This window comes from Lutra lutra, chromosome 16 (assembly GCF_902655055.1).
Source record: "Lutra lutra chromosome 16, mLutLut1.2, whole genome shotgun sequence".
Classification (NCBI taxonomy): Eukaryota; Metazoa; Chordata; class Mammalia; order Carnivora; family Mustelidae; genus Lutra; species Lutra lutra.
Window position 1 is genome coordinate 31620249 of NC_062293.1, and position 25466 is coordinate 31645714.

General features: G+C 48.5%; 1 protein-coding gene across 1 annotated transcript in view; it reads left to right on the forward strand.

The window, feature by feature from the left end:
- Positions 1 to 15308, forward strand: part of SCPEP1 (serine carboxypeptidase 1) — a 32352-nt gene extending 17044 nt beyond the window's left edge. The window contains exons 6-13 of the mRNA XM_047708961.1: positions 453 to 525; positions 4724 to 4761; positions 5124 to 5252; positions 5856 to 5949; positions 6842 to 6955; positions 9175 to 9312; positions 10879 to 11042; positions 14716 to 15308. Of these exons, the coding sequence (XP_047564917.1) occupies positions 453 to 525; positions 4724 to 4761; positions 5124 to 5252; positions 5856 to 5949; positions 6842 to 6955; positions 9175 to 9312; positions 10879 to 11042; positions 14716 to 14778 (813 nt within the window). The 3' untranslated portion in view covers positions 14779 to 15308. The remainder of the gene's footprint in view (positions 1 to 452; positions 526 to 4723; positions 4762 to 5123; positions 5253 to 5855; positions 5950 to 6841; positions 6956 to 9174; positions 9313 to 10878; positions 11043 to 14715) is intronic.
- Positions 15309 to 25466: the final 10158 nt, after the last annotated feature.

Genomic DNA, 25466 nt, shown 5'->3' on the forward strand with positions numbered 1-25466 from the left:
ATTCTGAGGCATCCCTCCCTCCCTCAAGGACCTCCTGAGGAGGACCGCCACCCCTTCAGCAACTGCCATGTGGACAGTGACCTGTACCCAGGTCCTCCCCACCCCAGCACCTTGTGAAGGATCCCAGACCTCAGGGGAAAGAGTGCCAGTGACCCTGGAAAGAAGCTAGGGCCACACCAGACCCCACGTACATCCTGCCAACACTCTGGTGAAAACAGTAGAGAGAAACTCGAGTGATTCTTCCTCATTTTGCAAATGGCAGCAGGAAAGAGTTACTCTGGTTCTCCACTGGGTCTCTTAGGTCTTCGGATACCCAGGGAGTCTTAGAAAGGATGGGCAGAAGTTTTTGTGCTCGGGAAAGGTGGTGGATAAAGGCTTGGCTCCCTCCTGCTGAAGAAGGGACAAGGTCTCTGGGCTTCCTTGGCAAGAGTGTTTCCGGGTTCTTCTTTCAGGCCATTCAGCAAGGGACCATCCAGTGCAACTTTGCCGGTGTCGCTTTGGGTGACTCGTGGATCTCCCCTGTTGGTAAGTCCAGAATCCTTCGATGCTTTACTCCTTTTCTCCATCCTTCCCTGGGACTTGGGGCTGTGTGGTCCAGATCAAAAAACGGGGAAACAGAATTTTCTGGATCCTTAGAGATGTCAAAGCAGAAAGTGTTTGCCCCAGGAGTGTCCAAGAAATTTGGGCATGAGAACTCATTTATAGAGCTCCTACCATGGATTGCTGCTGGCCAGATTAATTCTTTTATTTGATTCTTACACTAAAAGAATCGCATTTTACAGTTGAAGACTTTTATTTTTAGTAAGAGAAGGGGGTACAGTGGGAGATCGAGAGAGAGTGAGTGAGAATCTTATGCAGGCTCCGTGCCCAGCACAAGCCCAAGGCAGGGCTTGATCTTATAAACCTTGAGATCATGACCTGAGCCAAAAATCAAGATTTTGATGCCTAACTGACTGAGCCACCCTGGTGCCCCTACAGTTGAAAACATTTTAAAGACTAGAGAGGTGATGGAATTTGCCCTCTGACACAACAGCATGAGTGGCCCCATCAGGATTCAAACGCCAGTCTGTATGAGCATCTGGGGTGGAATTCCCATCTGTTGCTCACAGTGGTGGTGAGATGTTACCATCAGGTCCTGCCACTCAAGTTCATTGTTTCAGGACCAGAGTGTCCACTTTGGGACTACAGATAAAAGTGGTTTGTGATGCAGACATCTGGGGTGTGGCTTCCCATGTTGGAAGTTGTCACGGTGGTGGGGTTAACTCTAATCTCAGGGCTGTTGAAGCCACATAATTCTTTGTTGTGGGTCTTGTCCTGTCCATTGTGGGGTATTAGCAGCATCTGTACCCTTCAGATGTCAGTATGCCCACCCCAGTGTGACACCCACACGCTCCTCCTGATGTTCCTGGTTGAGAACCACTCGAACCCAACGGAAGGTGACTTTTCACAGGCAAGATCAAACTACAAAGTAGGAAATTAGAAGAGAAGTTACCTCTGGAGAAGGGAGGGGAATGAGCTGGAAGGGGATACCAAGGAACTTTCTAGGCTGTGTGTGCTCTCTGTCTTCATTGGGGTGGTCATTACGTGGGTGTGTGTATTCATCAGAATGTCTGAATTGGCATGTATGATTTCTGATGTGTGATGATGCCTCGGTTTTTAAAAATAGTAATTTGTAGGGGCACCTGGGTGGCTGAGTGGGTTAAAGCCTCTGCCTTCGGCTCAGGTCATGATCCCAGGGTCCTGAGATCGAGCCCCGCATTGGGCTCTCTGCTCAGCAGGGAGCCTGCTTCCCTTCCTCTCTCTCTGCCTGCCTCTCTGCCTACTGTGATCTCTGTCTGTCAAATAAATAAATAAAATCTTAAAAAAAATAGTAATTTGTAAAAAGCAATATTTTTCTCCTTAAAGGTGGGGATTCGGTTTGTTATAGAGCCATGCCTCTAATGGATTCAGGATATCCCAACGGTTCTGAGAATGGTGTCTCTTGCCCTTATTCTTGGCATCATCCGGGGCTGAAATGGCATAAGTGAGAGCTCTGAAGTTAGCATTAGGAGAAGAGCTTCTCTTTGTTTTTCCTTCCTGGGTAGACCTCCTAGGACATAAAGCTTCAGAAGCCTTGATCAGAGGCCTGAGGCCCCCTGTCTCACTCAAAGTCACAGCCATGGGCCTTATGCTGCCTTCTGGGGTCTCATCACAGTTTCCTAACAGCACTCACCACTTGGCATGCATTAACTTCATTTAATGCTTACGACAGCTCCATGGGATGGATGCTATTATTATCACAGTTTTGGAGATGATGAAACTGAGGCTTAGAGAGGTTGAACAATTTTCCTAAAGTCACACAGCTAAAGTCAGCATTCGTGTCCAGGCAGCAGGCTCCAGACTCTATGCACTCACCCAGGATGCTGCACCTACCACACAAGACACAAGGCTTTACAAGAGCTGTTCATCGGGCCCCTGGGTGGCTCAGTGGGTTAGGCCTCTGCCTTTAGCTCAGGTCATGATCCCAGAGTCCTGGGTTCAAGCGCTCGCTCCATCGGGCTCTCTGCTCAGGGGGAGCCTGCTTCTCTCTCTCTCTGCCTGCCTCTCTGCCTACTTGTGATCTCTCTCTCTCTCTCTGTCAAATAAATGAAAAGCAAAAAAAGAAGTTTAAAAAACCAAAACAACAACAACAACAAAAAACAAGTGCCATTCATCCTGTCCAAAATCTACCTTTTTTCACCTTACTGTGACGAAATTCCCCTTAGAAATCTTCCTCCCCAGGAGCACCTGGATGGCTCATTGGATTAAGCATCTGACTCTTGATTTCGGCTCCAGATCATGATCTCAGGGTCATGAGATCAAGCCCCGTGTTTTCTCTTTCTCTCTCTCCCTCTGCCCCTCCCTCCCCCCCCACTTCCTATTTGCACTTGCGCACTCTCTCTCAATTAAAAAAAAAAAAAGAAAGAGAAAAGAAATCTTCTGCCCAGATCTGAATCCCTCCTTTCAGATCCACTCACCCTACCATCCCAGAAGTACTTCTTTTTTGAGAGAGAAATACTGTTAATTTATATGAACAATTATTATTTGCTAGGTAGTAGCCATTTTGCTAGGTGCTAGGAAGGATGCACAGACATGCTCCATGTCTTCAAGAAGATCTACACAGTTCAAGAAGGTAGCCGTAGCCTTATGTAGCTAAATTTAAATTAATTAACATACAATAAAAATTTTAATCTTTCAATTACACTGTCCACATTTCAAGCACCCAGTAGCCACACATGACTGTAGAGTTATCCTGGATCACATAGATAGAGAATATTTCCATCACCTCAGAAACTTCTGTTGCACATCAGAGGTTGGCGGACTACAGCGTACAAGTTGAGTCTGTCCTGCCACCCTCCTTTGGTAGAGAAGCTTTTTACTGGGACACAGTTACGCCCATTCATTTACATGTTGTGTGTGGCTGTTTGGAGGTTGCCAGCAACAGAGTCAAGTAGTTGCAACAGAGGCCACCTGGCCTGGAAAGCAAAAAATGTTTACTGTTTGTTCCTTTATAGAAAAGTTTTGTCCCTCCCTGGTCTAGATCCAGCAGGGAATGGGCACATTGGAAAGTTGCAGTCGATTCTCTATTTCAAGAAACTAAGGCACAAACTTGACAGTTAAGTTGGAGAGATGAAGGATAGTGAGGTCCCCTGGTACGTCTGCATGTTTCAGGGTGTACCCTGAAGAATACCAGACCACTGAGGTGCTATACAAAGGGCTTCGTGGTCAGGTAAGTTGCGAGGGCTCAGTACTGGCTCCACCTCCTCAAGGTTTCACAGGCCTGTGAAAGGCTCTGAGAAGTTCTGCAGGGGGGAAAAATACTCTGTTTTGCATAGCCTCAGAGATATTTAACTGAAGAATTGTTTTTTCTTCTCTGATACGTAGGCTGAACTCCTGCAGTATTGAAGCTCCTTGAAACATGCTTTGAGATGCTTGGCCTTAGGGAACTATTGAAGTCTTTTAAGCAAAGGAGTGACATATCCAGTGTGCAAGTTGTGGTCCTTGATACTTTGTTGGCACATCTCAGTGGTACTAGCCTTACGTAGAGTTATGGGAGTTGCAAATCTGTCAGACCAAGCCCAACTATTCTATCTGAGGGCAGGCATTATTTTACTCGTTTATATCTCTAAAATTCCTTGCTGGCTTCAGACCCTTTGTAAATTCTCAAATATGTTTGTGGAATAGAAAAGAATTGGCTGGTAGTGTAGTCCTAGGTGCTTGAATTACAAAGTCCATAGTCTTCCTCCTTAATTAGCTCCTCGGCAGAAGCTAGTGTCCCCAGACTGGAGGAGCAAATATAGAGCAGAAATGTGAGGGTGGGGGGAATATTCTAAGCTGTCGGAAAGCCCAGAGGTCTAGCAGAGAGGAATCTGTGTGCGTGTGCATGCGCACGCGCACGTGCACACACACCCACACACCCCGCATGCCTGGGGGGATGTCATCACTGACCAGGACTCACTCGCTGCTCCAAGATTAAGCCAACTTAACATGTCATTAGCCCTGAATCAACAGAAAGGTTCCCGCATCATGCCACCTCCCGAGTGGGGGTGCCCTGCCAGGGGCACCAGTGAGTTAAGGAGCCAATAGCCCCAAAGCCACCAGCTTTCTTGCTTCTGTCTCCACTTTGGGAGGGAACCCAGTTGGGTTTTTCTTTGTAAGGGAGAGCCATGGTGGACTTACTTTGTACCTGTGTGGTTTCCTTCAGATTCGGTGCTCTCCTGGGGACCATTCCTATACAGCATGGTAAGTAGATGAGTCCCCACCTCAGCACCCTCCATGGCTCTGTCCCCAGGACAGACAGGCTAGCTGGGTTTGCCTACAAAGTTGACACTGCACCCTTGGGGGAAACTGAATGAACCATCAGCCCAGTTCCCTGTTTCTCCAGGTATAAGAAACATAGTGTTTAAAATCTCCCCAACTTTTTATGAGAAAAATTTTCACATGTGCAGAAAAGTTGAAAGATCCCATGAACACCCCTATACCCACCATTTGGACTCTGCCAGCGTTTTGCTCTCTTTCTTTCTGTCACCTGTTGCCAGCTGCGGTGATGCCGGGTCTGTGTCTCTGAGTAGAGCAGGCCTGCTCATTCTCGGTTTGCATTCCAGTCTCTTCTCGATGACCAAGGCCTGGCGGAGGTGTCTCAGGTTGCAGAGGATGTCCTGGATGCCGTGAATAAGGGGCTCTACAAAGAGGCCACCCAGCTGTGGGGGAAAGCAGAATTGGTCATTGAACAGGTAATGGGATACACTCGGGGGCAGCCCACTTGCCTTGTTCCCACATGGAGCTAGGGCCCCCTGGTTGGTGCTACCAGGGTTTGGGTCTATTCTGAGTCTCCCCGCAGATCTGAAAAGGGTCACGTGCTAAACAATAAAGCTGATGAATCAGTGATGAGGTCAGGAAACCACCCCAGGCCTGCCAGACCCGCTTGTCCCTTGACCAAATGTATGGACATCCTGAGAAATGATATGTTTTGCAGAAGTGAATGTTTGAATTCTTGCCAGGCAACATTCTGCCCCCACCGAGCCAGGACGGAAGAATGCACAGCTGAGGACGAGTGTGCAGGACCCTCCTTAGCCCTGTTCTCCCTGTAGAATAACACGTGGTCCCTTAGTTTTCTCCAGCATCTGAGCTTCATGTGGATAAACTGCTCACTCCCCCTGCCCCAGGATCAGGCTGACGGCTGGTCTCAGCCCTCGGAGCTGCATTTCTTTCTGGTCCTGGCAAATTTACAAAGTTAAAGCTGTTCTCGGATAAGATGGAAAGCCAGTTGCCTCTCTATTATGCAGCTTCATTAATAGATAAATAAACAAACAGCCAATTACCATTCTGTATTTCAGAACACAGATGGCGTGAACTTCTATAACATCTTAACTAAAAGCACTCCCACGTCTGTGGTGAAGTCCAGCCTAGAATTCACCCAGAGCCCCCTAGGTAAGTGAACCTTGACGTTGTGAGACCCCTGTGTCCATCTCCATGCAAGAGAGAATTCTTTTAACCTTAGTGACATAATTTACACGCCACAAAATTCACCCATTTTAAGTGTAAGATTCAGTGGTTTTAGTGTATTCACAAAGGTGCTCACCGCCATCACCACAGTCCAGTTCTAGAAATTTCCATCATGCCAGAAAGATCCCGTGTCTCCTGGCAGTTGGTTTCCAGTCCCACACCCAGCCCCAGGCAGTCGCTAATCTGTCTGTGTTTCTAGATACGGAAGTTTGGTCTAACTGGAACCATGCAGTGGGTGGTCTTTTGCATCTGGCTTCTTTCCCTTGTTTTTTTTTTGTTGTTGTTTGTTTGTTTAATTTTTTAAATTTTTAATTTAAAAAAACTTTTTAGTTTTTTATTTTTTTAATTTAAAATATTTTTATTTATTTATTTATTTATTTATTTTTACTTTCACTTGTTTTTGACGTTTGGAAACCATCTTCTGCCCAGTGCACATTACAGTCCTTCTGAAGGCTGGACTGAGCTGTCCTTCAGCTGAGCCAGCTTTGCTGAGGATGCTGACGCCCCAGCGTCCTCCCTCCATAGGGAGCAGGCTGCGGGAGCCTCTACATTCCATGTCTCAGCTGACTGCCTTGGACCGTGCTGGATAGTCTCAATGGTCCCAAAGTACATAAAGTGCAGCGATCAAAATTTATAAAGCATCTCGACACTTTCAGGGGCTTTCTGGCTTTCTTCCTCCATCTGGGGTGAATGAAGGTGACGCTTTCCGTCTTCCAGCTGAAAGCCTCCCTCTTAGACACTGTCCCAGCCTCAGGGGAAGACATTCTCTGGGTGGTATTTCCAGTCCCTTGGCTCACCGGGTGCCAGTTTGTTTCAGTTCATCTTTACCAGCGCCACGTGAGACACCTCCAGCAGGACTCCCTGAGTCAGCTCATGAATGGTCCCATCAGGAAGAAGCTCAAAATTATTCCTGAGGATTGCTCCTGGGGAGGTAGGTACTTCTCTTCCGAGACCTCATAAAGCGCCCTCTGTGGGGGGTGGGGCAGTAGAGATGCGGGTTCAGAGGCCTGCATTTAAAGAATGGGCTTTGTTGATGGTGAGGACAGGTTGCAGATAGGACCGCATTACTGGCCGCGTTTTATAGGTGAGCAAGCACATGCAGAGACAGTAAATAACCTGCCAACGTTGGTTCAGAGTAAGACCTTGGTAGGGAAGTGGGTGGGGAGGGGAATGAGAGGATGGGGTAGGGGTTGATAATTGTTGAAGCCAGATTGTGGGCACCAGGGAATCCTCTCACTCTTCTGTTTGTTATCAGTTTGAGGTTTTCCATAATTAAACAAACAAACAAACAAACTTGAGATTAAAAAGCCAAGCCTAGGGGCGCCTGGGTGGCTCAGTGGGTTAAGCCTCTGCCTTCAGCTCAGGTCATGATCCCAGGGTCCTGGGATCGAGCCCCGCATCGGGCTCTCTGCTCCGCAGGGAGCCTGCCTCCACCTCTCTCTCTACCTGCCTCTCTGCCTACTTGTGATCTCTGTCTGTCAAATAAATAAATAAAATCTTTAAAAAAAAAAAAAAAAAGCCAAGCCTAAAGCCACCGGGGGTTGTGGGTGTGACTTCCAGACCAAGGTCCTTTGGAGTGGGTTTTGACCAGCTCCCTGGCCAGCCCCGCTCCGCACCACCCCCTCTCGGTCCCCGAGACACCCTCCTACACCTCCTACACCTCCTGACACCCTCCTACCTCCTCATGCTGGATGTGGTTCCAGGGTCTACTGCCTTCTGTTCTGGGGGCCATATTAGGAACTATTGGTCTTCAGAAAACAGGACCAGAGATCAGAACTCAGTCCTATAGGGAGGCTGTGAGCCAGTGGGACTCCCAGATCCCTGAAGGGGAGACAGGCCAAGCTGAAGAGGGCTTCCTTTATGTGTGAGCTCCCCCAAAGCGATGCCTTTCTAGGGCAGCCCCTTGACAGCTGCGGAGAGGCTAAGACGCGGCTCCAGCCCTGGCTTCCTCAGGGTACACGGGCCCTCCTCCCAAATTACAGTTCGCAGAGAACTCCTCCCAGCTCCGGTGTCTTCATTTCTGCCTCACCCCTTAGAGTTTTCTAGAAATGGAGGTGGGGGTGGAGGGAGTTAATTAGATCAAATAAAAATAATCCGATGTCAGAGCTTTTGGGGGGTACCCCCCCCGGGGAGCCAGGTGGCACTGAGAATAGGGGTGTGAGCCATTACAGGTCACAGGAAGGCAGCTAAGGTCAAGCCTGCTCTGCCCCTTTCGTTGATCCCAGTGACCGCGTTCTCTAGGGCCAGCTTCTCTGGTTCCGGGGACCCTCCCTGCCCTGTGCAGCTGGACGGGCAAGGAGACTACATTTTGGCAGACGATGAGTGATAGAGAAAACTCTTTGTGCCTCCAGCTGTGTCTAGGAAAGGACAAACTGGCTGGCCGATACCCACACCCAGGGCGTTGAGCTCGGGTTTGCAGTTCAGGCTCCGCACACACTGTGGGGCCTGCCAGGCCTGTGCCCACAGCCGCGCCTGCCACTGACCAGCTCTGTCACTGTGGGCATGTTTCTTAGCCTCTTGGAGCCTCGTCTGCTTTAACCACTGAACAGGTTAGGACCCCTTACGTTCTGGGATTGAAGAGGAAATGCGATGTTGTTTGTAAAGTGCTTGCTTAACCCAATGACGAGCGGACAGAAATGCGCAGTAGTTGCCATCGTTGTGGGGTGTCACTGTGGGGTTCAGTGTCACAGATGACGGTCAGGAATCTGCCAGGGGTGCGGTGCCAACCATCTCCTCTCTTGCCTGGGGCTCATCCTCCCCGTGGCTCCCTGGCGGGGAAGCTCCACATTGCTTTGGGACTGATTTGGTTTATTAGTAGGGTGGCCCCACTTGTGCAGGACTTACAGTGTGGCCCTGGTGTTACTTAGCTATGGAGGGAAACTAAGACGTGCCCCAAAGTGGAGATTGTTCCCTGAGAAGACCGGCCTAACAAGCTCTATCTGCGTGGGTATTAGGCTTCAGGTGACTGGCTCAGGGCATGGATTTCTGGACTGGCTGGTCCCTGTTGGTGAAGCACTTGGGCTCAGCCTTTGTTAGGTGAAGCACAATGGTTACTTTCGGGTGCCGGAGCCCAGGATGTTCTGGTCTGAAAGGTGCCCTTTATGCTGGCAGATTGCAGGCTCTCACCTCTTTCTCTTTCCCTATGTGTAGGCCAGTCTGCCAATGTCTTCCAGAACATGGAGGGCGACTTCATGAAGCCGGTCATCAGCATCGTGGACGAGCTGCTGGAAGCCGGGGTCAACGTGACCATCTATAATGGACAGCTCGATCTCATCGTGGACACCATAGGTAGGAAAGCACTCTTAGTGCTTTTCCTTAGTGCCCAAGGAGAGCAGTTCGGTAGGTTGAGCTGGAAGGGAACTGGCCCCAGACATGCCATTCTTGGGGCTGGTGACATTGAAATGCCAGGAAGAAGGCCAGTTCATGTTCCGCTCATCTGCATGACTTCTTTGAAGAGAACAGAGGTGTTGACACAGTTTTTGAATGTAGGTGAGGTTTGGTGGGGTGAGGTCTGGAGCTGACCACCAAGAAAGAATTCTTGAGACATCTTTGGTGCGGAATGGTGATTTTCTGAAAGTACAGGGACAGGACCCATGGGCAGAATGAGCTGCTGCCCTGGGCTTCTGAGGGGTGGCTGATTATATACTCTGGAGTTGGGGGTAAGGAAAAGGGGGGGGATTTTCAAAACTTTTGTATGCTAAAGAGGACCTACACGATATTAGAGGCCTTGCTATTGGCAAGTTCAAGTAGTTTCTCCCTCTAGTAAAGCATTAACATTAAGACAGTTGGGAGCTTCCTTCTGGAAGTTAGGTGATTGCTAAGAATGCTTTTTTCTCGTAAATCATGAAAACATTTGTAAACTGAGGGAAGCACAGGTCTTGCTGGACTGTGATCTCTGTTAGGGATTCATTTGCTTTTCCTTCCCTTAGCTTTAAGGCAGCCAGGAGTGCCTGAAGAATGTGTCCCAGATCCTGCCTGGGGGCGGGGAGGGGGGTGCGGCATTTGCAGGGTGTCAGCCTCTGCTTGCCCTCGGCTAGCCTCCTGGTCCCTCATCATGGTGACCCCTTAGAGAAGCCTGGGCCTGCCAGATTTTGAGGCCCTTATGTATGATTAAGAAACACACTACACCTCCTCCTGCCAAAAATAGAAAGGGAGACCTTTTCCTGGCCATGGGATCAAGGCACTGTTGAGTTGAATCTTTGTCACGGGCCCAGTAGGTGGTAAGCTCTGCAGGCTAAACTGAAACTAAACCCTGCTGGCTCTAAACCTGAAGACCTGAGGGAAATGGCCTTTGTGGTTCTGTTTCAGTAGGGCCAGCTAAGGACTGAGAGACAGGTTCTCAGAACCAGCAGGTAAATCGAGGCACCTGGTCTGACAGGTCTATGACGCACCTCTTAAGGTCAGTGGGATTGAATATTTCTACCAGTTGTGAGCCAAGGGCACTAAGGCCACTTTGAAAGGGTTCTGTGTTTCTTCCATGACCTGCCCAGGGGATCCCCGTTAGCATCTCCCCACCCTGAGACTTCACAGTCCTCCAGAGAGTCTTACACCTGCAGAGGTCCTCAGTTTCCTTCCTTCAGAGCATACAGTGGTGGGAAAGGCAGAGGCAAACGTAGTCAGGCTTCTCAGCATTTGGGTTTCTTCTGGGTATCTTGGGCATTACTGGGAGTTCACTGGAAAGGCAGAGTCTCCGGCCCTCCCCAGACCTACTGACTCCCAGTTTGCATTTTAACCAGATCTCAGGATGGGTTCTATGCATGTTACAGTTTGGGAAAGGCAAAGCGATGGGATCTAGATTTTGTTTCTACCCCAACCAGCTGTTGATGCCAGGCCCTGCTCTGTGCCTCTCACCAGGTCAGGAGGCCTGGGTGCGGAAACTGAAGTGGGCAGAGCTGCCCAAATTCAAGCAGCTGAAGTGGAAGGCTCTGTACAGTGACCCTAAGTCTTCGGAAACGTCTGCTTTCGTCAAGTCCTACAAGAACCTGGCTTTCTACTGGATCCTCAGAGCTGGGCACATGGTGAGGCTGTGTCCCTCAGCCTTGGTCGTGGACTCTTAGCTGCCCTGAGAGGGAGGCCACGGGTGATTGATGATGCATGAGTGCAGTGCCTGGATTGGTCTTAAAAGAAGTGCTTTGGTTTGGGGAGTGTTTCCAGGTCTCTACTGAAGTCCTACTATTAGTGCTTCATTCCTTTGGCTCTAGAGAGTCTCAATTAAAAAAAGCTAAATCCTTCTGAGAGCATTAAGCCAGGCTCTCCATCTTTGATTTTTTTAGTTCAAATGAGTTTAATGTTACTTTCTTCTTAATTGTTTGTCTTGGGGGAAGAAGGGAGAAATTGTCTTTCCCTAACATTTTCAGAGAGAGAAAACCAAAGTTTCGCGACCTGGAAAGCTGAGTTGCAGTGCATGGGACAAGGTGTGGGGGAGTGTTTGAGCCACAGTAGCTTCCAGATTTGCAGTTTGGAAGTGGCTTTGTGTGCAAAGATGAAGTGGTCTTCACGTACCAAGTGAACACACTATCTCCCCTTACGTCGTAGGTTGATTGAGTGGCTGTCCACAGGCTGAGGGAGATTCTGGAGGGATAAATCCACTGTAAACACACGTGTGTGTGCACGTACGGATGCAGACACCTGCGCAGGCGCCCAAGGGGTCAGGTGCTTCCCTCACAGTGAGGCTTTGGTCTGGCTGCTTAAATGCAGGGTCTCTCTTCTTCCCAGGACAGTGGTTTCCTGGAGGAGACTCATTGGAAGGGGTGGTAAGGTGCCTTCTGGGAAGCTCTCTCTGCCTGGCCCCCTGGTGCTTAGGACAGAATCTCCACAGAGAAGGGGCTGAGGGGCTGTGGTCTGGCTAGAAAACTCGTCTGTAAGCTCCATTTGTACATCAAGCCCACATAGTGTATTTACTTGGATGGCCAAGGAGATGCTAAGAGAGATTTCAGCAGGAACTAAAGTGCCCTCTCCAGAAACCAACTCCTTAGGGGTGTTAGCTAGGCAAGGAGGAGGTGTAGGAGCAAGGAGAACCGCATGGGCAGAGCCTCAGGAGGGGCACTGGGGAGAGATGAGGCTGGGGATTCCTTGTTTGGGAGCTCACACGTATCCTGAAACCAACGGGGTGCCAGTGAGGGTCTTAAAGCAAAGGAGTGAAATCGCCACATTTGTCTAAGAAATAGCAATCTAGAAGCCAAGGGCCTGGGATGAGACTGGGGCAAAGAACCAATCTAAGGCACTTTTTTTTTTTTCAAGATTTTATTTATTTATTTGACAGAGAGAGCACACACAAGCAGGGGGAACAGCAGAGGGAGCAGCAGCTGAGCAGGGATCCCAATGCGGCGGGGCTGATCCTAGGACTCTGGGAGTGTGACCTGACCCGAAGGCAGAAATGCTTAACCAACTGAGCCACCTGGGCGCCCCCTCTAAGGCGCTCTTATAGTAATCCAGGAGGAAGAGAAGTAGAGGGAGCTAATAAAGCATCAGAAGGGAGAACTGGCTGGACTTGGTACCTGTTTGCCTGTAAAACCGGCAAGCGGGACACTCATAAGGCAACTGAATACACTGTGTGTATATGATCCGGAGTCAAATTTTTGTTCTTAGAGACTGAGATTTGGGAGTCGAATATGAAAAAGGTTGGGGACAGGCCCTGGGTACACCAGTATTTAAAAGGCAGGAGGTGGGGGTGCCTGGGTGGCTCAGTCGGTTGGGGTCTGCCTTGGGCTTGGGTCATGATCGGGGGTCCTGGGGTTGAGTGCTGCCTGCATCAGGCTCCCTACTCCGCGGGGAGCCTGTTTCTCCCTCTCCCTCTGCCTGCCACTCCCCTTGTTTGTGCTCCTTCTGTCTCTGTCAAATAAATAAATTGGAAAAAAAAAAAAAAGAGGCAGGAGGTAAAAGAAGGACATACAAATGACAGTTGAGAAAGGGCAGCCAAAAAAGGAAGAGGGAGACCAGGGACCTGGACATGCGCAAAGTCGCCAGGGGCTGGCGGTGTCCCAAGCTGCCACTAGCTCAGATAAAGGAGCGAAGTGTCAGCGGGGACTCGGGCCAAGTGGTATCTGTAGAGCTCGTGGCAAGCGCTTTCAGGGCAACGGCTGGCCGGGAAGCCAGCATGAACGGGGTGGAGCAGATGAACGAGCAGTGAGCGGGTGGAAGACAGCTTCCTCTCAGAAACCGGAAGGAGGTAGTAGCCTGCCCTTTTATGTGGAGAGATCATGAACAAGGCAGCAGCACCCAGGGTTAAGAGGACACTTTGTCCGGGTTTTTTCTTTTCTTTTTAAGATTTTATTTATTTAAGAGAGAGAGAGAGTGCTAGAGAGTAGGGGGGAGCGGCAGGGAGAGGGAGAAGCAGGCTCCCCACTGAGGTGGACACTTGTGAAAAATCACAAGGCCTGAGGAAGAGGTACGAGGATAGACTTCTGAGTGACTTTAGGTATTCTCAGTACCCTCAGCATCAACAAGGGAGGGACCTAGTAGGAAGTCTTAGGGCACAGTGCTGTGAGAAGGGCCCTGTAGGGGCAGGTGGCGGGGGAAGGGGGATAGGGAGGGGAAGGAGAGCATGTGTGCCGGAGTTCAGGCCCATTTCCTCTGGCTTGTCACCAAGAGAAGCAAGACATCAGTTGGGGCAGCCTTAAAATAGCTCCTGGAAACTGTTATTAAATTACCTCCAACCACTTCCCCTTTAGTTGATGAAATATCTTTTTGGTATACCCCACTGTGCCTGTGCCTCCAGGGGACCTAAGGGACAGCAGTGTGCTGTGGTGAATCATGGAGCCATGGGCTCTCAGAACTTGGGACCATCAACAGGACGCCCATCTTTGTGGGGGAGAAACTGAGGCTGCTGTCCCTCCCCTTTTCCATGGTGTATGGGAAGGGAGTTTATAAAGGAATTATCTGAAAAATCTAAGGGATGGGGCACTTGACAGGCTCAGACAGTAGAGTGTGTGACTCTGGATGTGAGGGTCATGAGTTTGAGCTCCACGCTGGGTGTGGAACCTATCTGAAAAATCTAAAGGAAAAACAAAAGAAAATTGAATAATAACAATAATACCAAAATAGGGTACCACCCAAACAAAGCATCTTGTTTGTTTGTTGTATTGTTGACAGATTTGCTATTAGCTTCCCTCTTGGCTATTTTGTACTCCAGTCCCAGAGAATCCTTTAAATTGTTTAGAATCTCCGCTCTTCCTTGAACAGGCTAGGTCCTGGTAACTTAAGCACAGGTCTTATAAGGAAATCAGCAGGGACTCCTGGGGGGGCTCAGTGGGTTAAGTGTCCGACTCTTGAATTCCGCTCAGGTCCTGATCTCACGGTCCTAGGACCAAGTCCCAGCTGAGGCTCTGACCTCCTTGGAGAGTCATCTTGGGATTCTCTCTCTCTCCCTCTCCCTCCACCCCTCTCTGCACTTGCACGCTCTCTCTCTCTCTCTCTCTCTCTCTCTCTCTCTCTCTCTCTCTTTAAAAATAAATGAATCAACAGATCAGCCCCAAATGGAGCAGCAGGGTCTTTCCCATGCAGTCTGACAAGCTTCTGTCCTGCACAGGGTTCATTCCACAGATGGGACCCTCCTGTAAGGGGCGCACTCAGGTGCGATGTCCTCCTAGGCTGCTGTCGCGGAGCCGGCACTCCTCCTGGGAGCGGGGTCTCAGGATATCGCCCCTGAACCCAGAACCAGGAGTGTGGGCTCAGGAGATTGTTTGGTCCTAGGTTCCTTCTGACCAAGGGGACATGGCTCTGAAGATGATGAGGATGGTGACTCAGCAGGAGTAGAACCGACTGGCGGTGAGTTGCTCCGCCCCGGAGCATGGGAGGCAGAGCCAGGACCCTGACGCTGTAGGAGGCACCGGCCTCCTGCCCATCTCCCACGGAACCCCGCCTGCCTGTCAGTGTGAAGGTTCCCGCCCGCGTCTCCTGAGAACACACTGGCTGTCTCCGCGGCAACTTGGAAATTCTGCTTCTGAAGAACTCCCATTTTTTCCCGATGGATTTGTTTTAATCAAAATGAAGCGTTGAAATAGGTTTGACATTTTGGCATTACAAAATGATGTGATTTATGGAGAAAAAAAAGAAATACAAGTAAATAGAATAAACACCCTTTCACTCCCTTCCCTGGGACAAGCTCGGTTACCCTTTTACTGTCCAGCCTTGTAAGTCTTTTTTTTTTTTTTTTTTGCCATATATGCATATATATTTTTTACAGAAATGGAATCATTACTGTATGTTGTCTGACTACCTGGCACACATACCAATTGTCCTATCACCTTTTCATGTCAATAAATGTTCTCTTGTGACATTTTTAATAGCTGCTGAGTATTCCATTTCATGGATGTACCGTGAGGCACAACGGTTTCATGTGAGCAGCGCCTGTGTGTCTGCTAGAGACAGTGCTCTGGTGATTCATCTTGACAGTTATATTTTTATGCATATCCCTTATTTTCATATGGTAGATTCCTAAAGGCACAATGGTTTAGTCAAAGAACTGTAACTTCTCTTTTTTAAAATGAAAATGATGTCTTTAACTTAAAAGTCAGGATTTTCAAGTTTTCATCTACAGCTCATGGTCTGCAGAAGGGAGGTCATAGCCTCTGTGACAACCCTAAAAAAACACTCTGTCTTGTGGTTGTGGGGCTGAGATAGCGAAAACCAAACCCAGAGCCTTCCTGTGAAACAGAGTGTTAATAGAGGATTATGCATTTGAAACTAATAATGTGCTATATGTTAGCTAATTGAATTTAAATTAGAAAAAAAGAAATAGTGGGTTAAGTCTACATGACCCTCCCCGGGGCTCAGACCTGAGGTTAACGTAGGGCTGCTGGGGCAGGGCTACCCTGCACTTAACCATGATTTGCTGTTGGGAAGAAAGCACCCCTGTGTACCCTTGGATATGGAAGAACGTGACAGGCTTATGCTGGGTCCCACTGGACCCCACCAGTGCATATTCTCCTGCTGCTTTTGCTGGGTCCTTTGCTGGAAGAAAAGGTAGCTGTGAGTATACTTACTGAATCTTGTGAGTCCTTCTGGCACTGAATTACAACACAGTTGAATTCCCAACCTCACAGGATCACTTTCATAGAAGTTAGGGTGTTGGGGGGCACCTGGCTGGCTCGGTTAGTCATGTACGAGATTTTGGGTCTCAGGGTCCTAAGTTCAAGCCCCATGCTGGGCATGGAGCCTACTTTAAAAAAAAAAAAAGAAAGAAAAAAAGAGGAAAAGAAATTAGGGTACTAGTTGGGAAGGGATCTGAGTTTGAACATTAGGATGTGCACATGGGCAGATTCCAGTGAAGCTAGAGACCTCTGACCTTTTTTTTGCCACTAGACCCAACCCTTCCATCCCAGCCTGAGGAAATGAATCTTCTCCTGCCTTAAGATCCTATCACCAGGGGCGCCTGGGTGGCTCAGTGGGTTAAAGCCTCTGTCTTTGGCTCGGGTCATGATCCCAGGGTCCTGGGATAGAGCCCCGCATCGGGCTCTCTGCTTGGCGGGGAGCCTGCTTCCTCCTCTCTCCCTCTGCCTGCCTCTCTGCCTACTTGTGGTCTCTGCCTGTCAAATAAATAAATAAAATCTTTAAAAAAAAAAAAAGATCCTATCACCAATTCCACAATGCCCAAAGCCCTCCTCCTGCTACATTACATTCTCTCTCAACCCACAGCCATGCCTTCATGGGAAATTCCCTGTGATCAGTTCACGTGGGAAGGAAGTCTGGGGCTTCATTTACAGATCGTTCTGCAAGGTTGGTGGGCATGCATCACCTGGGAGTGGACAGAGTGGAAGTCCTCCCAGTGGATAGAACTTGGAACAAGGTACCTGATTGTTCATTTTGCCAGAAAGGAGAGATGGTCAGAAGAAAGGGTCCACACCAAGGCATCATTTGGCTGAGTAGCTGGACTTGGAATGAACACAACTGAAAAATCACAAGGCCTGAGGAAGAGGTACGAGGATAGACTTCTGAGTGGCAGGTTATGAAGCTAACTTGTGTTCCATGTGAATGCTCACCAAAAGGTAGAGGAAGATCTTTAATAATCAGATGGCGAGAATTGCCCGTTCCACGGACATGGTACAGCCTCTTCCCCCAGCAACACCTGTGGACTCAGTGCCAACCGAAGTGGCCATAGTGACAGCAGTGGACTTGTGCTCACCAAGACTGACCTGGCTACAGCTGCTGCTGAGTGCCTCAACTGCCAGCGCGAGGGACAATGCTGAGTCCCTGACATGGTGCCCGTGCCCGGAGGGATCAGCCAGCTACCCGCTGTTAGGTTGATTACATGGGACCACTTTCATTACGAAAAGGGCAGCGGGTTGATCTTACTGGAATTGACACTTGCTGTGGACACAGATATGCCTTCTCTGCCCACAATGCCTTTGCCAAAACTGCCATCTGTGGCTTTAGAGAACGTGTCATCCGCCATCATGGTATTCACAGCACACGAAATACAGAAGTGGGTTCATGCTCTTGGCATTCACTAGTTTTACCATGTTCCCCCACCATCCTGAAGCAACTGCCCTGACACGTGGTCGAGTGAGTAACCACGGTACCAGCTAGGTGGGGATCCCTCGCAGGGCTGAGGCCGAGTTCTTCAGCATGTGGTACATGCTGTCCATCGGCATCGTGCTTCTCCCGCACCCTGGATCTGGGAGTCTGGGAATCAAGGCACAAAAATGAGAGTTGCTCCTCTCCCTATCGGCCCTGTTGATCCAGTAGTCAAATTTTTGCTTCTCATTCCTACAGCTTGAGCCTCTACTGGTCTAGAAGTCTTAGTTATAAAGGGAGAAATGCTTTCACCAGAACACACAGCAAAGATTGCCTTGAAGTGGAGTTGGAAGCTGCCTTCTGGTGTCTTTGGGCACTGAATAAACAGGCAAAGGACAGGCTGGGGTGACTGATCCTGACTATCAAAGGGAAATTGGGTTATTACTACACAGTAGGGATAATGAGGGGAAATGCCAGAGATCCTTTGCAGTACCTTATAGTACTCCCATAGCCTCTGACTCAAGTCAAAGGAAAACCGTAATAACCCAATTTATACTGGTAATGGCTCACACCTTCCACAAAGGTTTGGATCATTCCACCAGGTGAGGAACTATGATGAACCGAGGTGCTTGCTGAGGACAAAGGAATAAGGAATAAGTGGTGAATGATGATAGTTACAAACACGAGCCGTGACCTCATGACCTGTTGTAGAAAAGACTGTAATAGTATGAGTATTTCTCCATTATGGTGATGTGAACATATTTTAATAAATATTAACCAAATTTTTTAAATCTCTCAATCCTTTATCTTCTAATTTAAGATGTGCTCATAATAAATAACGCTCTGTGTAAGTATTTAAGTATCAAGATGTCAAAAAAGGAGTATGAACCAGCTCAGAAAAGAATGCCCATTCTCCAGAGACAAACCAGGGACTCTGGTGCTGTTCTGGGGAGAAGGTCAGTGTGGTTTTGGCCATATGGGGGATATTGTGTTGTGTTATACACAAGTGTGGTTCTGGACTGTCTTTATTTTGGAGAGTAAGTGTGGTTTAAGGCAACATGTCCAGGACATGGACCGTGGGGTCTTTGTAATGTTTCCACTTGCCGAGGCCAAATTATATTTTTCCAGAACTATCTTTCCTGTATGTTTTTTATTAGAACAGCCCACAAGACTAGAGATTCTCATGGAGATTTGGAGGCTGGAAATGAGACAGCAGCCAATTTTAGCTCAAAGTGCTGTCATTTCTCTGCCGCCTCAGCCCCTCCGCAGCCAGGCCCGCCATGGCTTCACATTCCCTTGGATCCTCCTGGAGCGTCTCTGCCTCTTGGGCCAGGTGAGTGTGCTTAGCTCTGTGATGACACGAGTTTCTGTCCCAGGGACTGTCCTCATGGACTCCAGCTCACCAGATCCAGAGTGCTCTTGTCCTTTCTCTACTTTACCGTCCCTTCCTGATTGGTAGCCCTGTGTCCCTCAGTCCCCAGCATCACATTGTGGAAGCTGCCTACCCAGCTCCCACACTGCATGAGTCAAATTCCCACACACGCATGCACACACACATACATGCGCGCGTGCACGCACACGGTTCCACTTCTCTGGTTGAATCCTGACTGATTCCATAAGTTAGATTCAGAGTTCCCACAGCTGGAATCTGCACGTGTGAGAATGCCTTTCTGTTCTGTCCATGTGAGCAGCAGCTTAATCGGATGTGGAGCCCTGGGTCACATCTCGCCTCCGTTGTTGGCATCAGCTGTTGCTGAGAAATTTGAAACCAACTTGACTTTGGGTTTGGGGTTTTTTGGTTTTGTTTTTGCTTTTTACTTTTGTAAATGGTTAATTTTGATACCTGGATGCTGGACACTTCTTTGTTTAATCTTGTAGATTGGTAACTTTAGATGGTACACTGATGTGTATAGTTTTTAATTAGTTTTGCCTGATATGTAGTGAGCTTTCTTGTTTTTTTGTTTTTGTTTTTGTTTTTTTGAGAGTGAAGGGAGAGGGGCAGAGGGAGAGGGAGTTAAAGAGTCTCAAGCAATCTCTGTGCTAAGCACAGATCCCTACAGGGAGCGTGATCTCACAGCCCTGAGATCATGACCCGAGCCAAAATCAAGAATCTGATGCTTAACCAACTGAGCCACCCTGGCGTCCCCATTCTGGGTACTTTTAATGGAGACTGCCATCAGCAGGTTACTACCTGCTAACATGGTGCTAATCATTTTGTAACTTATAAATGTATCAGATCAATACAGTGTACACCTAGAACTCACACACTGTGTTAATTATATCTCAAAAAGAGCTGGGAAAGAGGCCCCTGTGTGGCTCCGTTGGTTGAGTGACTGCCTTTGCCTCAGGTCATGATCCTGGAGTCCTGGGATCGAGTCCCGCATTGGGCTCCCTGCTCAGCGGGGAGTCAGCCTCTCCCTCTGACCCTCTCCCCTCTCATGCTCTCTCTCTCACTCTCTCACTATCAAGTAAATAAATAAAATCTTTAAAAAAAAAAGCTGGGAAAAACAAGACTACTTTAACATCTCTACTTCAATTTCTGGTAAACTCTGGTCAATTTTTGGGGTCATTTTTTTTAAAGTTCGTTTTTTTTTAAGATTTTATTTCTTTGAGCCAGAGAGAGAGCACAAGCAGGGGGAGCAACAGAAGGAGAAGGAGAAGCAGGCTCCCCGCTGAACAGGGATCCCAATGTGGGGCTCGATCCCAAAGCCTGGGATCACGACCTGAGCCAAAGACAACACTCAACCAACTGAGCCACCCAGGCACTACTACGTTTTATTTATTTGAGTCCTGTCTACACCCAACCTGTGGTTTGAGCTCACAACCCTGAGATCAAGAGTCGTAAGCTCTTCCAACTGAGCCAGCCAGGTGCCCCAAATTTGGTCAAGTTTTGGCATTTCTAAAGCGCTTTTTTTTCTGTAATTATCTTTCTCCTTTTTTCCCTCGGTTATGGCAGCGGCTGTTTCACCTTTGACCGAAGTCTCCTTGTCTGCTTCTCTGTTTCCTATTTCCTAGACTCTGTGTTTGCTCTAATCTCCTTGAGACCGAACAAAGTATTTAGACTTTCCTAGTACAAACCTTCAAAAGAATGTTCCTCATGTATCTTTCGTATCTCGTATTAACTTCTTGAGTTTCAGTTTCTGTGAGTGTTTCTCATGTTCACGTTTCCTTTTTGGTGCCTCCATCTGTTTGAATGAGGTTATGGGAATCCTCTAATTCCCCATCCAGTTCATCTGGTTATTTCTTAGATTTTCCACTTAGTCCTTATCCAGGAAAATTGGATATTGTGGATCTATGTGACCCATTTAGTGTTTCTGCTGCCTGAGGGAAGTGGATGCTCACTGGTTGGGCAGTAATTACTGGAAACATATTCCTTGTTGCCTACTAATGGCAGAAACACTCAGATTTCATTGTGTTTCCTGCTGTAGGATGGACCAACCACTTTGGTAAAGAAGCGAAGTTAGGAGAGACTTAGGGACTTATTTGCTGGGTGTATTAGTTCTGTATTGGTGCATAATAAATTATCCATAGACTGTGACTTATAACATGTATTATCTGATAGCTTGTGTGGGTCAAGAACCTGGGTATGGCTTAGCTGGGTCCTATGCTTGAGGGTCTCTCAGGAGGCTGCCAGCAAGGTGTTGGCCGGGCCTTCGGTTAAGACCTCGAGACAGCAGTGGGGAAGCACCTGCTTCCAAGCTCACTCCGGAAGTTGTCGGCGAGATTCAGTTCCTCCAGGCCTGTTGGACTGAGGGCCTCCCCCAGTTACTTGCCCTGGGAACCTCTCTCTAGGGCAGCTCACGGTGCAGCAGCTTGCTTCATCAGAGCAAGCAAGAGAGGAGTCAGAGTGCGGGCAAGATCAAGATCACTGTCTTGTATAGCTGATCTCGACAGTCCAGCTCATCACAAGCATGCACTCAGGTGCAAGCTCAGGTCAGCAGGTCCAGACCACACTGCAGCAGAGGGCATTACAGAAGAGCACGGGTGCCAGGCGCTGGACTATTGTCGGGAATCATTTAGAAGCTGCCTGTCATGGTGGGTCGACACTGTGTCTTCTCATACTTGCTTCTGTCGTTCTTCACCTCAGATCGCTTCTTATCAGGAGCAGGGTCCATGGAGAAAGCATGGTGATGTGTGGTCTTGCAGGCTCTCCTCACACCCCTCACTCCCCACACTCCTGTGGTGGAAGAGTGAGCTCACCAGGCTGTTTTCCGTCTGTCCTGACACCTGCCGGACTCACAGTCCATCTCACAGGTGGGAGGAATAGTAGTGTGACCCTTAGGAATTGCTTCCACTCACTTTGCACCACACTGCATTTCTGCCGTGAAGGGCAGAGCTGTGTCTCACGCCTGCTCCTCCGCTGATGGTTTGGTCCAGATCAACAACAGATAACACGAAACCCGTTCATAGCCTTTGAACATTTATTCTATAGCAGATGCTTTGTGTGGATTTTCACATCTAATTCCCCCAGGCTTCTGAAGTGAAGTACAATAATTTGGTGCCATTTTAAAGAAGAAAATACCTAGGCTTGAATAGATCACATCACCTGGCTGAGATCCCACGGCTGTTAGTGGCAACTCCCGAATGTAAATGTGGAACCACTGTGTAAAGTTTCAAATACTCTCCAACACACCCATTGCTGGGGGTTTGGTCCCAGAGAGAGGGTGCTTTAGGTTACTCTGTTTTTATCCAAATTCATTTTGTGAACTTGCTTCATTAGTGATTACAGTGTCGGATTTGGATTCAGATTCAACCTTTTTCTGGCAAGCACCATCCTAAGCAGTTTTCCCTTTTTGTTCTCCTAAGATAAAGATTTAATTATGTCTAGTTTACAGATGAAGAAACTGAGATCCAGAGGTCACACAGTCCATGAGGGGCAGAATAAGGAAACCAACCCTTTGTACTTCCTACAATGATTTTCTCCTTATTTTGCTTCTTTGTCCATTTAGTGCATTTTTAAAAAGATTTTATTTATTTGAGAGTGAGAGTGAGAGAGAGCATGAGTAGGTGTAAGGGGCAGAGCAGGCTTCCTGCTGAGCAAGGAGCTTGACGCGTGGCTTGATCCCAGCACCCCGTGATCACGACCTGGGCCAAAGGCAGATGTTTATCAGGCTGAGCGACCCAGGCACCCCTAATGCATTTTGACTTTAGGCTCATCCCTTCAGATATGCTTCTCCAATGCTTTCTCATGGCCTTATGTTCAAATCCACAATCCTTATGTAAACCCAGAAGACCTAACAGAATCATCCTCTTCAGTCTCGTTTTGTCTCTCTACCCCCAGCTCTTTGCACTGCAGCATATTAGAAGATGGGTTTGTGGGAGGACCCTGTAAATTGTATTCTTCTTCCCTACCCACATTCTGAAACAATTGAAAACAAACAAACAAACAAACAAAAAACCAAACAAAGTCAGCAGGTAAGAAGACTGAAATAGATAGGAGGACATAGCTCAGTGTTTGAATCAAAGTCTATTTGCTACCTCACAGTCCCCACTCTTGACCTTGGACTAGCCCATCTCAGGAAAAGGTGGCATGTGTAGAGCAGACACCGCCTCCCACTCATCCCAGTAGAGAAAGAAAAAGAAAAACCAAATCCTGAGATCCAGGACCTATGCTAGACTGGATCTACCCAGTCAAGAAATGGAGACCAGTGTGTGTACCCCACTGTGATGCACCGTGGCTCAATTCTTCCAACCTCCAGCCCACCGTCAAAGGCTCCTTTCTGATGACAGAGTTCAGAAAGCCAAAAACTGTAGTCACAGACTCCTTTGTAGCAAGGCTTCTGGTTGGAAACGGGTACAGATTTGATGGCAGCCCCTTTTGATTTTGTTGTTGCCACCAAGGCATTGTGTGAAGACATGAGACTTTTCTGCAGCGACCTCCCATTTTTGGCACGTAACAACAGGCTGTTGTGGCAGCGTCTTGACTAAGGTGTCCGGGTCCCCGACTTGTAGCTGTGGAGGTCTGTGTTCAGTCAGCAGCCAGCAGAGGGCTGGGAAGTAGTAGCTCCACTCGTGGGCCATTTCTTCTGGGCTTTTGGAGTCTCCCATGGAGACCTTATCCTTGAGCCCCTCTTCCCCTCCTTCCAGTCTTTCCAATGACGAAAGCACAGATACCTGGTCAACCCCTTTCTACCCAAAACACTGAGAGAGCTTTCTGTTTCCTGCACTAAACTTTGAATGATACCATAGCATCAGGGCCCGACAGGTAGCTTTTCAGACTGTCACAGGAGCACCTGCCATTAACTAAGGCTTCGAATTTCAAGGCTTCCCTCTCAAAGACATCCATCTCCAATAACCCACTGCTGGTGACACATGCAGATGGCATGTGCCAGGCCGCCCCGTCCATGATATTCCCCTTCTAGAGCACCCTGGGTGACCTACGTACCTGGCCCCGTGAGGGACCCTGCCTTTCCCTTCCTGTGCTCTAATTCTCACTCTTATGTTTTTTTTTTTAAGTTTTTCCTTTTCTTTTTTCCACCAAGATATAATTGATGTGCAGTTTTGTGTAAGCTCTAGGCATACGACATGTTCATTTGATACATTTAAATATCACACAATGCAACGTTAACCAACACTTCTGTCATGTCACATAATTTTTTTTTTGTGGTGAAAACAGTTAAGATCTATGTTTCTCAGCCACTTTAAACTTTATAGTACAATTGACTGTAATTGCCATGCACTGCGTTAGAACTTCAAAACTTTGCTTTAAATTCACCAGTGAAGAGTGAACTCATGAAACCCTCCACCCCCATCTTCAAGCCCAAAAAGGTAGAATCCCAGGTCTGCTGCATTCTCTTTACCCCTGACCTCTGAGCATGGTCCTGAGGCCACTGTGTACTCTCCAGGGTTTATGTGAGTAATAAACCTGGTTTTGTTAAGGTTCCCTGTAGGTCGTGGGAGGTGTGTCTTGCAGCCTGGCTGCCAGGTGGCCTCCAGCAGGAGTAGGGGAGGCCCGCAACAGGAGTAGGGGTCCAGGGGAGTGCCCCCAGGCATTCCTAGCTGCTGGCCTCACATCACCCAGACCATCGCAAAACAGATCCCCATCAAATAACTCACCCTTCCACCCTGGGGAGGACTAAGGGAGGGCCAGAGGCCAGGAGTCTTCAGGGAAGACTTAAAACCAGAACTAGGGAAGAGGCATTTCTCCTCCTCACCCCAGCACTCAGCACTGCAACGGTCACGTGCCTTCTTGCTGAACCACCTCTTGCCCCTCCCCACCTGGCTGCTTCCTTCCTTCCCTTTCAGGTCTCAGCAGAAACAGAACCCCCTCCCAGAAGCCTTCTCTGGTCCCCCAGACTAGGTTAAGGGTCCCTTCCCTTGCCCTCCTAGCACTCTCCCTGTACTCTGTAATCCTCAGGCTTCTTGTGATGATGTCCTGGTGTCCCCGGTACAGGGCAGGCCTTCCCTGTTCATTAGATGGCTGGCTGACTGGCATTCCAGGTCAGGGACGGAGGAAGGAGCTCACGGACCTCCTCCAGATTGTGAAGTGTGGCCCCCGAGCTGCATTCTTGGCCCCCTGGAGTTGGCTCTGTTGCAGGCTTCGACCTACCTCACTTGCTTTGGCTGGGATTTCAACATTCCATGATGATACCCACTTTTTGCCTCATCTGTTTATGAAAATGTGCCACATTTCCTCCTTCCAGGAACTTGAACTCCTTACATGTGCCACTTTTTTTTCCAGCTCTCGTGAGAGATGAGGTTCCCTGTGGTGGGATCCTTGGGAGCAGTGACTTCAGTGACAGCAAGAAGAAAGGCATTTCTCACATGGAACTGCGCTGTGACTTAGGGCTCCCGCTGCTAGGTGGGACATTACGGAGGTCCATATCCATGCAGGGGTGTAGATAATCAACAGGTTGTAGGTTGTGTAAGGACCTATTTAGAAACTGTCCCTCCTCCCCTTCCCCCACGGGATTTACTTGGAGACAAGTCCGGAAACCAGCTACAGGTAACAAAGCTCAGATACAAGGGTGGGTCAGGCCAGGTGGAGA